The following is an 18938-nucleotide window of genomic DNA, read 5'->3' on the forward strand; positions in this document are numbered from 1 at the left end:
AAAGTTTGGGAGCCATCAGATATTCACCGAACAACACATTTTATAATGGAGAGGAAATAAAAATATCGAAATGTAATACATTTCAACGATTCGAAACAGTATGTTTTATTAAACATTAAAACCAGTACACCCATTGTACACCTTATTATCAATTATTGGTTACCAAAGTGACCTAGTCAGTCATGTTGGCTCCTGCGACTATAAGAAACCTGGTATTTTGAAGCAATGATTGTTACCAATACGTTCACCAGAGCCTTTACTGTAATGCATTTAAATTAGGATTTACCCTGACACAGGCTTCCTAATCGAATCTTTGATGATTCACATGCCCAAAACTATTGCTGAAATCTGTCAAAAGTAACGTGTTAAGGTATTTAGTTCCTCAACATAATAATCATGTGTTCACAGATCCTGGTTAACCTGTCAGATCGTCGTGGAGAAGTATTACTGAAATTGATTTTAAAAAGTTTATTATTTACAAAATTTTACATCTAAAAATACACTTTCACGATTTGATCAACCAATATTGAATATCTGCATAACTTATCACTACGAACTTATACCACTTGTCGCAAATCGATCTTTTTTATCGATTGTGATATTACAAAATATACATGTAGCATTCCGACGTATACTCAAATCAGTAACACGACTGGTGTAAAGAGTGGAGCTTTAATTGCCAACCCTTTTAAAAGCACCAGTATTTACCATTAGTTTTAGATGTGATTTTTGCTTCTCAATATTGAGTTATTCTGTGAAACGTTTTGATAGTACTTTTGATGTTTTTTTGATTTTTCGTTTCGGAAATGTTTATTCTGATAACTCTGTACTGACCATTTGAGGCTTCTTTTTCTTTTTATAAAGCTGTCATATGTTATATTTACTTTTATACATTGTGAAATGAATGGAGAATTTTCTCATTGGCGTTCAAACTACATATAAAAAAGAAGATGCAAATACAAATCTACTTAAGTTATAATGAACTTTTATCAGTTTAATATTCTGTTAACGATCCGGAAACATTTCCCCCAACAAATATTTATTTTTTGGAGTTACAGAAAAATCATAATAAAAAATATGTTCTGTTTACATGAATAAAGTGGTATCAAACATGTATATGATTGAATAATTCAAACATTTAGAAGGAATGTCGGTCTCTGCAATATATGCGATTAGGATCTTTAAAGCAAAACAATATTCAAGTAAAACGTCTATTTATTTACAAAAATGTATTGTATGCCAAAAAAAAATTTCTACAATTGGTTCTGAGATTGTAGTAGAGTATATATACACATATAAACCAGTCTTAAATAAAAACAACGTTTAAACCTATGAATGCGTTGGATAAAAGCCGTATACGCGTGCATGCACATTAAATGTTCTGATAGAGGGGTATAAATGTATCACAAACAAGTTTTTTCATAAGACCATAAAAGTTAAAAGTATATTTTTACAAAAAATATTTGAAAAGGATTTTTTGTAAACCCTGGTGACTGCCATTGGCGATTATCAACAAACGCATAACCATATGTAACAAATTGGTCTTATTATTCATTAATTACCAAAGAGATAACAATAAACTTGCGGAAAAGATGGTATACCGACATATATGAGCTGTCTGAAACTCAATATGTTGGAGTAATTTACAGCTATTTCAAAGCCAATAACAAATAATGCATCTATTACTAAAGTTTAGTATCTGTTAAGTTATTCAGCCAATATTGTTAATATAACAGAACTATACTGAACAACTGGCATACAAGTGGAAAGTTTTGGAAAGTTTTGGCTAGATATAAAACCCCGTTTAACCAACGATTTTTCTACGAAAAAATGCTTTGACCAAGCTTAAAAACACAGCTTTTTATCTATTTGTTCCGTTGTGATTTAAGAGTCTAACGGTTGGTTTTTTTTTGTCATTTTTCATGGACATGGTAAGGTTAAATTTACGAAGGAGTTCGATATTTTATTCAAGTTTTTTATTTCAAGGTAGAAACGAAAATATTAAATTTCCAGCATATCTTTAGTGTTTGTCAATTTGTTTAAGTTTATAAATATTTTTGGAAAAAGAGATTGAAGTACTTAATGAAAATGACCCTGGTGAAAATCACTTCAAATTTTCGTGATACTGAGGTAGACGATCTTGTTAATCAAAGGAGGCAAATTAATTTAAGGTTAGACACATCTTAACCAGATACAATTCTATTTAAGTAACAGAACTTTGGGAGAGTAATGGTAAACAGCTTATCTAGACAAAATAACATGAAATAAAGAATGTCATGTGCACGAATAATTCAATGTTGATAAGGTTATAGATATTATCTGAGATTTTGTTTCGATCAGATGTCGTCTCTTTGACCTTAATTCAATCGTAAAGTTATAGTGTATTCTGCATTACAACACAATAATAAAAGACTATGGATCCGTGCCGACTACGATATGTATCTTCGCGAAATTCGGTCCAACATACAAATACTTTCCTTTTTTCTGACTTTCTATAATTATAAAGAGCATTCTAAATGTTTTGATAATCCTGTAAACGTGATGTCTATTGTTTCTGTAAGATATTAAACATCGTAAACATCAAGAATGATCATTCACATCTCAAAATTTATTTTAGATGCAAGAAATTCTTCAATGAGACAGAAACCCAATGGCATTAAAAAAAACTAAGTATTTTCTTATCCAAGAAATAGAGTACGTTAGACGTATCTGACACAATTTTCGGGAATTTCGGGTCCTCAATGCTCTTCAACTTTGTACTTGTTTGACTTCATGACTATTTTTATCTGAGCGTCATTGATAAGTGGTATGTAGACGAAACACGCGTCTGGCGTATTAAATTATAATCCTGGTACCTATTTACATGACTTGGTCGAAGCCGCTGCTGGTTGACGTTTCGTCCCCGAAGGTATCACCAGCCCAGTAGTCAACACTTTTAGTGTTGACATGAATATCAATTATATGGTCATTTTAATGAATTTCCTGTTAACAAATCTTTAAATTTTTCGAAAACCATACATTTTCCTATCCCATGAATGGATTACCTTAGCCGTATTTGGCAATTATTTTTTTGGAATTCCGGGTCCTCAATGCTCTTCAACTTTTTACTTGTTTGGCTTCATAACTATTTTGATCTGAGCGTCACTAATGAGTCTGGCTTATTAAATTATAATCCTGGTACCTAGTTATCAAAGTTATAATAAGACCTTCAACAAAAACGTGAATTTCTTAATGTCTCGAGTATTTAAAAATGATCAAATATTAACACAGTGATTATCAAGTTCTTCCATAAATAAGATATTCCCTCATGTCAACAAACTTAATACAAAACGATTGATACTTAATGGCATGAATCATAGCTCTTGACAAAAACTTGTACATACGGTTGTGATAACTGCATTGTTTTTGAAGGTTTTTTTTAGGATTTAAACTTATCCCCTTGTGATCATAATCTGTGTAATAATCACAGGTGCTTAAAATAACTGATAATGTTCAATAAATAACGGTATAAATTTACCTATCAACTGTATAAAATAGATAACGTAAAAAGAGTGCCGATAGATGATCGGAATATCTGCATAACAGATGCCTACGATGCTGATTTATGTTAAAACCGATAGAAGTAAAGGAATTGGAAAGATAATTTCAAACATAGTATATATAGACAAAATGGCATGTATTACGCAATGCCATGCTGAGGAATATTTCATTTAGTTAGGATGTCGTCATGTTGACCTCTACATTATCTAAATTTATAAATTATGTCATATTCTACATAACAACAAAAATAATTAAAACACGATAAACAGACACCTGCATTCATATTTATTCTAAGTAGATTAAGACTATTGATCAATAAAAGAACCTGCCTATTGTGGTAAGTAACTTCGCCGAATACCAACATAATGAAATTGTCCTTCTTCCTAACTTCCTTCATTAAAAAGAAAGTTCTAAATTTTGATAACCCTGTAAACAAAATATTCGCTGAAAGATCGCACACATCATGCACATTACGACTGATCATTGGCATCCCATGTCTATTGATGTTGAGATGTACATCTTTGGAAATGAAATATATGGAATCATAAGTATTTTAGATCACACATTAATGACATTGAATTTTTAGTTTCATATTACTTATTTAGACGGTTATTTTTTTTTATTATTAAATTCAAATCAAAAGTTATAGATAGTTTAACAAATGTCTGATAATACTTAATTTGTCATATGGTATGCATGAACAGAGAAACGTTCAGTATATATTCACTTGTTTGTTTTCATATGTCTTCTAACTGAGCTAAGCCATTTCAATTTATATTTTATAGTGTTTCTTTATGTATTGTGGTGTTACACTATTGTTTCAGGTAAGGATGAATGTTGGTACCTATTATTACGTTTAAAAATTTGTTTTCACCTGTCCTAGGTCAGGAACCTGATGTTCAGTGTTTGTCACTTATTGATTTTGTTCATACATGTTTCTCGTTTTTCGTATTTTATTTTTTGGATTTTAATGATATTACACAACTAATTTTTCGGGGCCCTTTATAACTTACTGTTCAATGCGAGCCAAGGCTCCGTGTTAAAACCGTACTTTGACTTATAACGGTTTACTTTAACAAATTATGACTTGGATGGAGAGTTGGTTCATTGTCACTCATACCACATCGTCTTATACCTATATATACTTTAATGGCACAGTATACCAATGTCATGTTAAATTAAAAAAAATATAGATGTTATATGGCCTTGAACATAATTTTTGACAACTGAGGGCCATATTATAACTCCTATAAATCTTTATATAACATGTCATTGGTTTACTGTGCCATTGAAGTAAATAAAGATATAAGAAAACGTTCTTCAAAACATTGATCAGGTGTTCAGATACCTTAGTTAACCTTTCTTGTCTTTGGGGGAAATATCCATTAATACTACTGACGAGAATTTAAAAAAGGTTACGGATTTATGTATGTTTGCGTTTGTTTTGTAAGCAGTTCAGTGTTTTTGTTTTTCCGCTGTTTTCCTTTAATATTCTATATCTTTATATCGGTTGTGACCTGACGTTGTTTTAGCCTAAATGATTAAGACTATTGAACATGCATATACTGCTGTTACTTTTGTTTACGTTTGAAAGGATTTAACAAGAAATTTTAATTCAATATTCTAATTAAATTTTTTTATACTTGTGAACAGAATGATGTTTTAGTTAACCAATTTGATGATTTTTTGTAATACAGATGACTAAGAACATGTTCCACTTGTAGTGATCCGTCCTGTTGTCATTGATTGAGATTTTCCAAATGCAATTCTCGAAGATATATATGAATGAGTAAGACGACGGGTAAAACTGGTGGAGCTCGAACGAACTGCTTATCTTTCGTACATACCTAAATTCATCTTCGAGTTTTTGTGTGGTTGTTGTTGCCCATTTTGTTCTGTGTAATGTTTTGTTAGTGTTTTTGTCATTTTTGGCTTTCCGTTTTAGCAAAGGTGTTTTTGTATTGACTAAGAACTTTGTTATGTCACTTCTCGCTCTCTCTCTGTTGATAAAGCTTTTTATTTTATAAATCGACGTTTTTATATTGATATAGTAACTTCACATATAGAAACCCCTCAATTGCACATATTTAGCCAGGGATTCTATTATCTAATATATATTTGGATAAGTCTTTTTTCAGCAGCTGTAGTTTTGATCTGTGACCTTTGACCAAAACAGCGGTAAGCGTCTTTCCCTCCTATGCACGTGACTTCTAGTATTAGGAAACTAAATTTTCTACGTTAATCTGCTTAAGGTATAATGACAGTATCTTAGTTTATTATTTTGTTAAAAACCCGAATATGTTCTCCCCAAAAAATAATATGAGGCAGGCATAACCTGTAAATGGGGACGAAGTCTGTATGAATTATTTTTTTGTAACTTAAATATTTGTTTCGTTTCCGATTTTGGTTCTGTTGTTAGGGATTTAGTTGTGACGTTATTTAAATTATGACGTCATTTGCAATGTAAACAAAGAAACGCTATCATCAGGTAACGTTTTTTCATATCAAGGAATTATTAAAAATGAAATTGGTATTGCGCGTTCCTTCCTATTTTATACTAGACTGATAAATATATATTTTACTCAAAGTAACATACAAACGGGACCGGAAAAAGGAAGTGCATTGTACATTTCTGCGCAGGTCCGAGATTTCAAAACACGACAAAAAAAATTTGACGATTTTGAGTTCATTAGTAAAATGAAAAATTCGGGAAATTTTCCCGTATTTTTTTTTTATTGAATTTTCTACTGTTATTGGGGACTCCGTCCCCATATTATGTTTTGTAGTTTACAGTGACCTCACAATCAATCTCTTTAGAAATGTCTTCCTTTCTTTAAGTGTGTTTCAATTGAACATTGAAAAGTCAAAGTATTCTCTTGAAACAAAAGGAAAAATTATCGAACGGAAGGAGTGGACAATAATATAATCTAGAAAACGGTTTCCTTGTAATAAACTCTGTACACGCGAACAATCATTAACACTACTGTTTTATGGAATGCTATTATGTACTGAAATTGTAAATGCAGAACACAGTGCTTTGAAATCATGATGCCTTACAATCCAATATGGGTGCATGTGCACTGCTTACGATTTAATTTATGCAACAACGTGAAAGCAACGATGAACACATATCACCCATTTTAATGCATATGATAAATGTCAAGTTCAAATAAACGACTTTTTAAAACAATCTAATGAATGTTTTTACACATGCATCATATGTTTGTCAAAATATACGATACTTGACTAAAGTAGGCGTATTCGGCTTATCCAGTCGTGTATGTAACGTGTGTAATATGAGTTCCTTTCTAAATGTGTTTGAGACGATACTGTAGTCTCGAAAAAGTCAAAAACAGACATATTTTACGTATACACAGTGCTTGTAAACATAATGAATACGTACTCGTTACATTTTTTACAAAACACTAAAACACTAAAACGCTGCGTACTACGCATGCCTCCACTCCTTTTTCAAAGTATCAATAAACAGGAAGTAGATGTCTAGGTATTCGAATATTATTAACAAGCTCCAATTCATACATATCAAGCTTTTGACAATAAAACAATGCAACTTATGTTCATAGGAAAGTAAAACAAGTGTTTAGAAATCTTTGTCTAGAAAAACGAATGGAAAGGCGAACAGAAGAAAGAACGACCGAACAGTGTGAATCAAATATACAATTTAAGAGGTTTATTAAAACTTGATATCAGTGTCTGTTAAATAAATAAACTGTTCGCTCGTTAACAAATTGACGTTATGAAACCTTATTTGGTTTCTTGGTCAAGATAGTGTATCTTGTGTTTGTACCTGTACTTTGGAAGCTGTTCGACAATTAAGGTATAGGTGAAGTTAATGTCAATGTAAAACTGTAAAAAAAAATGTAAAAACTGCATTTGTAAATGGACATGCATTTTTTGTCATGTGTTTAGGTAACATCGGTAATTTCCATCATATTAGTAAAACATTGTTCGGATGACGGGAAGTCTCTACAGTAAATCACTCCATTTTGCAACATTAAAATACACAATAAACTTTGTACAATGACACAATTCTTTGTGCTATTACTTTGTCCTTTAAATCACACATAATATATATTTAACATAAAAATGAACTTAAAATGATTTCATAAATTTTCTACAATAAGCCATAGAGATAATGAAAAATTAAGTTTCATCTTATTTTTAATCAATGATAATATATAGAGGAACAGACGACGACAGACTCCAATACTTAACGCTTTTAATAAAAAATTTAATAACGATTTGAATATATGTTTTGACGCATAAAATACAATAATAATATGTAAACAATAAAGCAAGGCAAAACATATAACACGCATAACTTAAAAGCTTCTAAATACATGTATTTAATTAACCATTGTGACAACTTCTATATTATTTATCACATTGAATTATAGATATACTAAATTAATCTTCCAAACAAATTGTGACTGTACACAATATCTCGTATATTTCGGTAAATGTTAGCTAATAACCATACGTGCATACAGTCTTTTGCGCTGAAATCAACTTAATTTACGATTATTTTTTTTGTTAACATAATAAAAACTGTCAACTTTTATTTACTTTTACGGATTATTTTGCATTCACAACCCCAACGTGAATAGTTTGTAGAAAGCATTACATGTATCGATTATAAAGTGACTTTCCTTTGATATAATACCCGCGTAAAACGTATATACTTTTAACGCAAATCATTATTATTGATATGTTTTTCGATACTTAGAATTTTACAGAAATCAGCCACCACTTTTTGTAATACTAACAAAGACTATAATCACATCAAAATAAATAATAAACAAGTTGTAAAGTTATACCGAACAATGTTATTTTCATGGTGCGTTACATAATTAGAATTTACAATTATTGTATTCGGCAGTGTCCGTATAATCATGTGAAGCATATTTATAGATCGTTTCTTCTGTAGTAATAATCATCACCAGGAGCCTCGGTGAACATGGTATTCATTTCTTCCTTCAGTTGTTTAAACCCTGAACGGTGTCGAGGATCTAAATGCCAACATTTCAACATTACTTTATAAAATCTAAAAAAAATAGGTTTATATGTTTCAACAAAGCTATATTAAGTGTACAATACATGATTGCCTTGCCTTACTTGAGAGATGAAAATGGAAACATGCTTTCAAAACATTGTATACGTGGTTATTGGTTTAATGAGTGATATGTACAGGCAAAAGTGTATGTATTATGTTCATTTTATTGAGAACAAATGTTTGTTAACAGTTTTCATTGTGATCAATTTCATTTTAGAAATGTGTCTTCTATGCTTAAACTGATTATTTTATGAAAAAGAAAAATAGCACGTGTGCCTCACATTTAATTCACAAAAGATATTAATTGGAATAAGTAAAACAACATGTTTCTACTGATGCTAAAATTTCAAGCATTACGGTAACATATAAAAAAAAAGGCGAGGCTCACAAAAAAAAACATTTTATTATTTCTTTTCTTATTTGTATTTGATTTTTCTAGGAATGAATATTTGCAAAATTGACACAATACTTTGAGATGAAGAACATCAATAAAGACTATTTAACTATGATATTTGTTTTATATTTGCTATGCATGTACTGGTTGTATGTATTTAATGGTTACCACATATTGTTTCTATTACTACGTTGTTATTTCAGCCCAGTAGTCAGTACTTCAGTGTTGACATGAATATCAATGATGTTGTCATTTTTATAAATTTTCTGTTACAAAACTTTGAATATTTCGAAAAACTAAGGATTTTCTTATCCCAGGAATACTTGTTTGGCTTTGTAACTGTTTTGATATGAGCGTCACTAATGAGTCTTATGTAGACTTCGCGTCTGGCGTACTAAATTATAATCCTGGTACCTTTGATAATTTTTTTAAGTTCCTATATATTTTTCTTTTATCATATCTCCACAATCCCCCCGCCCCCACAAAAAAAAGTAAAAATCGCCCATAAAGGACAATAACTCATATAGAGTTGTCTAAAAATTCCTCCATTTGTTTTATTTGTAGATATAGTCTTGCTGACCGATCTATTTTGCTTATAAAAATTTCTATTTATTTGAAATTATTGTTCAAGATATACGACAAAAAACAAAAAAAAGGGGTAAATTCCTTATCTTAAGAGCAATCGATCTAATTAGGAGTCGACTGACGAAATCAACCGTTAAACGTATTTTAGGTTCTTATTTTGGTGATTATTTCAAGCTTAAATTTTCTCTTTACCCATCATAATAGGTAAAAATGGGGGGAAACATGGGCAAATGGGGTGCATACTAAATAACCCGCGTATCATATTTTATAATTCTAAAAATCTGATAACTAAGTGATCACATGAATGAATTTCTGTATTTGTACATACGCATCATCACAGTATTCCGGTTTCTTCAACTTATAGCCTTGTTTGATTTTTCCAGGAACTTCTCTGCTCTGTAATCCGGGATACGGTGTTTCACCTGATTATATTTGGTAATATAATAATAATGATGATAAGAATTACTATCAAATTATTTGTAGATTTTTTGTTGTTTCTTTTGGGGGGAGAGAGGCATGTTTCCATTAGAGATAAATGCTCTTTTTAAAGTGAAAATCCAGATTCTGCGTATTTCCCCATGGCTAATTATCTGTACATAGAATTACAATTGCATTTATTGTTTATTTGTTTTTATCTTCATTAGGCTTCAAACGTTCGCCATTTGACGTAATGTCATTTGATATTGCTAGCATACGTTTATACAAATACCGTACCAAATCATTACATAGTACGGCGATTTACAACATTACAAATTTCTTACCCTGTTATTGAATATAACAATATAAACAGCCGTTTGTATTTCTTAAAGTAACATCGGATAAAGTTTTTTAATACATGACATAGCTGTGCTTAAACTGTCATTGTAGCGATTTGTTTTTCTGGTATCTTTTCTCCCGTGTATTCCTTTATTTAGTTTAGCTGCTTGATTGTTTTGTCGTGAAATTTTCGGATGAGTTGTTTTCGTCTGGAGTCCGGTGTTTTAAATTCGTTTGGTTATAGGGTGTTTGCAAGATAAATCTTGTTAAAAATCGTTCAGGTTGTATTTCTTCAACAGACTGTTTATTTCTTGTTTTTTATTTGACTATATAGTAAAACAATTTTGCTCGAGAATTAAAAAAAAGAAAATTCTATGGATTAACTGACTATGTATGAGCAAGAGAATCACACTGCATAACGACTGTACGTATTTTTTTTTTTCTTCAAATAGAACATTATCTATTACTTGTAAAATTTTGTGTTAATTTATGTAATTGGTATATTAAATCTGAGTTAATACACTACTTGATGCTTAATTTACTCAAATACTAAGTATTCGTCTGGATTGCAGTTTACCTGTTTTCATAATTACTTAAAACATTATTTATCTTGTTGTTTTGTTTTTGATTTTACTTTTTGTTTTGTCAGGTATTTTGCATTGAGTGTAGAGAAATCATATTCGATTATTATCTTACCAAGTGAGAAAATTTCCCACATGACAATTCCAAAAGACCAAACATCGCTCAACTCATTAGCATTTTGTGGTGAACTCATACATTCTGGTGCCAACCATTTGATTGGAATTCTTTCACTTTCCTAAAATTGAATTTTTTATTTTCTTCATTTAGAAGTTAGAAATTATACTAAATGAACATTAGCGACAAACTAAAATTATGAATATGTCAAAGAAATCTGTAATGTGGCTGCAATATACCTTCACAGTAGATGCTTTTATTATGATGTATGTGGAAGCCGATGTTTCGCGACAAATCAGCCAAATTTATCAGAAGTACACTAAAACCTCAAAACATCATCTTACTGTTTACGAAAGCAGACTTGTGCATTTGATTTTCTGTAAGTGAGGATAACAAGTACTTGATTAAGGCCAATTAACTATTGTTTTTTCGTCTTTTTTTTTTATTTCTGTGCAAATACATTAGAAGTCTTATCCAATCAACTAAATTTTGAAAGGTGTTATGTTCTTGTGATATCATTATGGTGCCGATTCTGAGTACTCTGCTTCAAACATAGGTTTTTCCTACAACATGGGTGGAAAGGCCACTTACTTTAAAAAAAAGTTTACCAATAAGATATCAGGAGGAATATGAGATATATCTAGAAAAAATGTAAAACAGGATAACAGACATATCAATAAGTTATCATATTTCAGACTTGATATTGTCAAAAAAGCTTTATTAAGAATACTCTTGACCTGAAAAAAAGGCAACGGCTAAAAGTAAATGATTTCCTCCGTTAAACTTATACGTAAATACAAAAACAACAAAATAGGAGAGAATAATGATATTAATAGTCTTGTAATCTAAGAAGGTTTTATAAATTAAAAAAGCGTTAGAGGGATAGCGGATTATATATCGATACCCCATCCGTATTTGCATAAAAATAAATACCTACAGATTTGGGATCTTCTTCGTCAGAAATGGGTTCTGGACCAAACCCTGTGATCTTTGGTTCGTACATGTCATTCAGTAATATATTTCGTGCAGCCAAACGTCTGTGAACAATCTAAAGGTGTATAACAACACATGAATAATGTTAGAATATATTGCTTTAAGCTGACAATGTGTTAATAATAGTCATTTGCACAAAACACAAACTCTAATTTTTTGCATTTCGAAATTATCAAGACTTTTTTTATGTTATGTATTTTTAATAGATGACGCTTATTGAAAAACTTATGATGTGTAAAATATAGCTATTCATTTACCTAGAAAATTTTGTAGCTGATTTATTAAGAAAATAAAAAATACAATTTAAACTGTGCGCTGTTGCATACCAATTATACCACACACTATCAGTATTCACTTAACAAATATTTGAGGGGTTATGAATTTAAAAACCTCTGTAGTTTGAAATCTATTTTTTATTGCTGTTCCTTAGTAAAAGATGTGACAACAATTATGTATGGTACATATTGCACTGGACTTATTTGGCACAGCTTTTTTTACAACGCTCGGTTATCAACTCTCTTGAATCTGATATTTGATGTGGCATTTTAATTGTTTTTAATCGAGCGTAATTATTGAGTCTTATGTAATTAAAACATACAACTGTCGTAGACAATTGCTTGGTATCTTTGATGACTTTTATTGGACAAAATGGCTGAAAGTGTTTGTATATAAATATTGTAGGAAGCAGCTCGAATCCGATATATATTAGACAGACTTAGTTATGAGATTTGCTTCCGATTACATTCCCATTGTAGATGAATATAATCAATACTTACTTTCTTTGAAGCCAGAAAGTCCATTCCAAGACATATTCCAAATACAATTCTGTACAGTCTTTCGTCTATGTCAACTGACATTTTTGACTTTATTGACTCTAGAAATAGTTTCAAAACTCCCTTGGAGCAGTACTCCAGTATCATCATTGGCCCACCTATATAACACATTTTAGTTTATGATTGTTTCTGTCAATGATCATTCAATAAATGCATTAAAAATATTTATGTACCTACATTAGCAGACCTGTCGTTAACACGAAAACGATAGTATTATTATTAATCGTATGTTGTCATAGCAATTGCTTTCATCCACTTCGTATACTAGTTGTCTCACTGGTAATACGTGTAGTACCACATTTCCTTATTTTCGATTACTACTCTCTAAACTAATGGCGAATTTGATCTGGTTATATTTGAAGAATACATTGTTTTTGTTACAATAAAGTACTTTGACTGTTGTTTCGATTGGTTGTGTTTCTTTGGATTGTTGTTGTATTGATTTTTACTCCACCCTGGTTGTTTTTTCATCTTCAGTATGTTTGTTTTTTGGAGTGTTAAGAATCTTGACACAAAATATACCATGACCAATAAAGAAAAACGGCAAAAATACAAATATCTGTGAAAAACACTACACAAAAAAGTAAAGATTTGGTTCTGTGAAAAGTTTGGTGCTCCTTGTCTTCTAAAATTCATTTAATTAGATGTACGTTAAATTATTAAGTAATACCATTAACAGATACACCTTGATTTGTAAAATTAACTTCTTTTATTTTGTGTATCCCATTTTTAATGTATTTGTACTTGTTTTTATTCTCATCGATTCACACTTACGGACTTCGTCTTCAACACTTCCTATGAACTCCAAAATATTTTTGTGACGACCAACTCTTGCAGTATAGAAATTTATTTTTGCTTTCATTTTCATTATTGCTTCTTCGTTTTGATCATCTAATGGAAAAAAGAAAAAATTAATCGCATTTGCCTGTTTTTAGTCAATGATAGATACCATGGCGATGCTTTATAGATTTTTCCCTCAGTTTTACCTATTCTTCGAAAACTCACGTACAACGTTATGAATATGAATATTGTTTCCAGTCCTTCCGTTTGTTAATATAAAGTTGAGATTCATTTTGTCGTTTTTACATTAAAAAAAAACAATTTAATATTAAATTTACCATAGAAAATTTAAACCATTTGTTTGTACTTTTTGAATGAAAAATATTCTCAATGCACAAAAAAACAGGTTTCATTTCGTTATCTTCGTTAATTTTAAAGACATGATATAATTATCATATAAAGCATCGCAATATCAATAACTAAATAGAAATGCAAACTTATATTTATCATTCATTTAGATTTGATACATTGTACCACCATATATTGTAGGGCATCAATTTTTCTGAAATAGTGCACGTATGCATATACGTTGTGTTGCATTTATTTAAATGAGCGAATTTGATTGGTTCTGTTTTAGAGTTGCATTAGAACTGAAAGAATAGTACTGTGTTTGACGTTGAGTTTTATTAGGCCCCTGTTTTAGTTGAAGTTTTAAGCGCTTTAGCGGCAACCCTAAAATGAATTTAGTCACCAAAAACTAACAGCAAATGTTCAATGAAAAAGATTTTAATTCCGGAATAGCTTGAAAAATGGGAATAACACAATGTTATCAATCTCAACTTCATTTGTCTTAAACTGGCGAGTTTTAATTTCGGAAATACAGATTTTAAGTTAAATCATGATAAAAAAAAATCAATTCATTTTATTTTGTGGTTTTTAAATCAGTTAACATAGAAATATAAGGGTTTTGGATCAGACACTTTCAGTTTTGCTAGAGTAAATATGTTATTTTAAATAGACGTAAACATTGGCATATAAGTCAGTGGTATGTAAATTACATATGTTTCTTTAACTCATGGCGAGACATTAGTTACAACACTTTCGGTCTAGAATTTACCTTAGACGAATATAGATATAATGTTTGAACTCTTTTGGTTAAAATGATCTAAAATCGTTTCGGTTCTTATCCACTCTTGCCTTAAAACGTTGTGCATTGGGTACTGCTTACGATATTATATCAGGAACATTGCTTCAGATGCATACATAAAATTCATATATACAGTATTATAATTTTCATTTTATTGGACTTCTCTGCACTCCGCATTTTTAACTCAATGTTATTCTTTTGTTTGATTGCTATTGCTAAAACTATTAGAACACTATTCAAGACCAGAAGATTTTTAAATGTACATGCTTTATAAGTATACAGATACTATAGTACATGGGTAGGATGAGATATAATAGTTAAACTCTAAAACCTATTAGTAATGTATTTGATGACGTTGTTATTGAAAACAATTTACCTTTTAATGTCTTTGCAACAACATCATGACATTCGCTTTTAGTGTAATACTTCGCCAGAAAAATCACAGCAAACCTTCCACGAGCCAATTCCGATTTAAGTGATATATTTTTGCGGGATATTTGCATAGTGTCTTCTAACATCTCCATTCTACCGTAGAAGTAGATATCGTCGTCCTCCTTTGAAACATTGGTCCGATTCTGAAACTAATTTGTAAAGAAATTAGCAAGATTTCATTGATTTCATTGAAGCATTCAAAGTCTAAACAAGTAAATTATTACTTATTTGTATTCTTGTAGGGAATCTGTTACATGCTACTTATCATCGTATTATAACTGCACATAAACGAACGTTAGTAATACTACTTATGTAAAATAGTAGGAATTTCTTTCCTTATCGAACACCATAATGTTATGGTCCTCGGGTTTTTGTACACTCTGTTTTTGTTTTTTGGCTCATTTCCTCAATTTATGGCTTTTAAATGCACCTTGCTATTTTCGTTCTTTTGTAAACGATCCTCTATCCATAAGGATTGTGAAATAAGCTTTTGCAGGGATGGGCGCATTGCTAGATACATATGACGGTAATAGTGTTATTTTCTTGATGTCGATTTTTTTAATTTTTCTATTTACTCATACAATTTTGCATACATGCACATGATTGTTTTTTTTTTTTTGTATTAAATATAATTTGAAAGAAACTCTTTCTTGATCGATATTCACAAAGCAACTAGTTGTTAATGTTGGATAACAATTTCCATATTAATTTAAATGTTGAATGCAATGGAGTTTACCATAATAACTTCATTATACCTACATTCACAGTATATTCATTTGACGTAGGCTGAACTCGAATTGTATTTCTGACTGTACGTATGCTAGATGTAATACGTTGTTTGGCTGGTTGTAACCGTCCAGTCCTTCGAAGGAATACCAAGACAATGACGACAACTATTAGGAGCACTGTTACTCCTATGATAAATAGATGTTTTAATTATAAGGAAAAAATCAAAAGCTACCTGCATAAAAATAATGATTTTAATGACACTGAAATCAACAAATGACATACTTGTGTTTACACAATTGCTATTCCAACACTGAATCCCCTAATTTGTTTTAACCTGCATAAATTAAACCAAAAAGTCCATTTTCAGTTTTAACCAATGTAAATAAAGGCAACAGTAGTATACCGCTGTTCAAAACTCATAAATCCATGGACAAAAAACAAAATCGGGGTAACAAACTAAAACCGAGGGAAACGCATTAAATATAAGAGGAGAACAACGACACAACACTAAAATGTAACACACACAGAAATAGACCAAGCATCAGACAAAATCCCACGAGAATAACAAATATAACATAAAAACCAAATACATGAATTTTGGAAAGACAAGTACCGTGACACATCTTATCTCAATATGAAATTACACTCAAAAATAAGAGAAAACAAACGACGCAACGTTAAAATGTAACACACACAGAAACGAACAATACTATAACAATGGCCATATTCCTGACTTGGTACAGGACATTTTCAAAGGAAAAAATGGTGGGTTGAACCTGGTTTTGTGGCGTGCCTAACCTCGCACTTTAATGGCCATGTTATATTTAACACTGAAATGACAACATAATATTACAGGACTACAATACATATAAATAGGAGAACGTATTAGACAAAGAAACACATGATTAATGGATAACAAAAAGCATCAGGTTTAAAATTCATACGCCAAAAACGCGCCTCGTCCACACACGACTCACCAGTGACGCCCAGATATAAAAGATCGAAAGTGAAAAAAGTATAAAGTTGTACAGCACTGGAGATCAAAAGTTGTAAAAGGTTGTGTCAAATACGGCTATGTATTTATGCTTGGGATAAGAACATCCTTTTTATTTATCAAATACGGGTACCAACACTTAAAGACTACCATGCGTTTGTAATATTCAAGATCAGTTTCGTACAGATAGCTGTTTGCATACGAAACTAGTGATCTCGAGCGTATCTAATGAATTTATTTTAGTAATTCACGAGCTGTAATTGATCTTTTTTTTCTTGTGAATCATTTTATAAATGGTTTTTGCACATTATTCGTTTAGTTAAAATTAGCATACTGTTATAGTACATACCGCAGTAGATTTTGCAGACCGATGCACATAAGAATAGAAATTGTTCTAATTTCAAAAGGATTCAATAATTATGAAAAACTAACGGATGAACAAGAAAGTTTCTCTCAATACATAAACATGTAAATACAAACATACCTGCTGCTATTCCTATAATTCCATATGTTGAAAAACTTTTGACTGCAAATAATATATTTATATGTTTATGAATATATGAGGCAGAAGATAGAACAAAATAAATAACTTTTAAAGCATGCAATTCCATCTCAGTTTGGTTATATTTCCCATATGGCAATAAAATAAACCTAAATGCCCACATTGATATATATTTACAAAAGCTATCACTATACCTTTAAAACTATGGAGTTATCAAATGATTGAATTATTTGGAACATATATAAAAATATCTGAAAGAAAATTAAAACAATGAAATACAAAAACCAGTCTGTAAATATTTGACAATTGCAAAACCCATTCGCGTGATACAACTCCTGATTACGCATTATACACTTACGAAGGTATGGAGACAGTTTATGTATAGCTAGATAAAAAGTCGGTTTAATTCCTAATTTTCTCACATGGAAAGTTTATGTACCAAGTCATTAGTGTTGTAATTGTTATCAATTCGTTTGACTTATTTAAGCTTTTGATTTTTTTCATTTGATTAGGTACTTTCCGGTCTGAATTTTCCTCGGGGTTCGGTATTTTGTTTCTTTAACATTTAGTGCAAACTATATGAATGTAGCTTAAATGTATGCCTAATTATGTAATGTATAACGTCATGCGTCTATGTGTTTTGATAATGAATACGACAATTATAACTTTGAAATATGATCACATGTAACACATAGAAAACGTACATGATTAATAATAGCAGACATACAATAAATATTTCATTGGTAAAAATGTTATTAAAAGTATTACGATAACGTTTTTTTTCTGAAGTCTTTCAAGGTACTTCAAAATGTATAAATATATAGAATCAAAAATGTATTGACTGAATTTGTATTACCTGATTCGTGGTTTTGTCGAGTAACAAATGCAAACATAGCAGGACTTGAACTGCTGACAAAATCTGTGTCGTTACCATACTTTGTGTACATAAGAAACCAATATGAGGTCAAAGATGATAATCCTGTAAGGTCAAAGGTTGTAGCATCTTTGTGAACTTTGAACTCTTTTGTCTTATTGTCAGGTCTGTATAAAATAATGACTATTCCGGCTCGTTCATAACACGTTTTAGCCTGGATCCACTTAATACTTACACTTGAGGATGTTTTTCTTACCACCGTAATATTTGATGGGCTGTAGTCTGCAATGACATACATTAAGATGAAAATGAAGACTGTCAACTTTGGTTTGAAAAACATTTTTTTTATTTTTTATTTTATTTTAAATGAAATAACTTAAGTTAGTGTAGTTGAAAAATCTTAATCAGATCAAGATGTGTCCTAGACAGCAATCCTGCAAAGTACAAACGAATTAAAACATTTTAAATTTGTCATTAGATCAAGAATGGATTCATAAGATGATATTGTTAGGCAATATTAATTGTTACACATCTTTAGTGTTAATGCAATTTGAGAGAAAAATCACTATAGTACACATTATTAAAAGTGCACAAACTAAGGTATTAGAA

General features: G+C 30.6%; 1 protein-coding gene across 1 annotated transcript in view; it reads right to left on the reverse strand.

Moving 5' to 3' along the window:
- Positions 1–7746: 7746 nt before the first annotated feature.
- LOC143056205 (uncharacterized) overlaps positions 7747–18938 on the reverse strand; it is a 33608-nt gene continuing 22416 nt past the window's right edge. Inside the window, exons 13-22 of the mRNA XM_076229289.1 lie at positions 18312–18611; positions 17438–17479; positions 15990–16144; positions 15175–15379; positions 13646–13762; positions 12815–12969; positions 11983–12093; positions 11046–11166; positions 9922–10015; positions 7747–8605 (exon numbers count right to left, since the gene is read on the reverse strand). Coding sequence (XP_076085404.1) covers positions 8467–8605; positions 9922–10015; positions 11046–11166; positions 11983–12093; positions 12815–12969; positions 13646–13762; positions 15175–15379; positions 15990–16144; positions 17438–17479; positions 18312–18611 — 1439 coding nt within the window. The 3' untranslated portion in view covers positions 7747–8466. The remainder of the gene's footprint in view (positions 8606–9921; positions 10016–11045; positions 11167–11982; positions 12094–12814; positions 12970–13645; positions 13763–15174; positions 15380–15989; positions 16145–17437; positions 17480–18311; positions 18612–18938) is intronic.

Source organism: Mytilus galloprovincialis, chromosome 13, assembly GCF_965363235.1.
Source record: "Mytilus galloprovincialis chromosome 13, xbMytGall1.hap1.1, whole genome shotgun sequence".
Classification (NCBI taxonomy): Eukaryota; Metazoa; Mollusca; class Bivalvia; order Mytilida; family Mytilidae; genus Mytilus; species Mytilus galloprovincialis.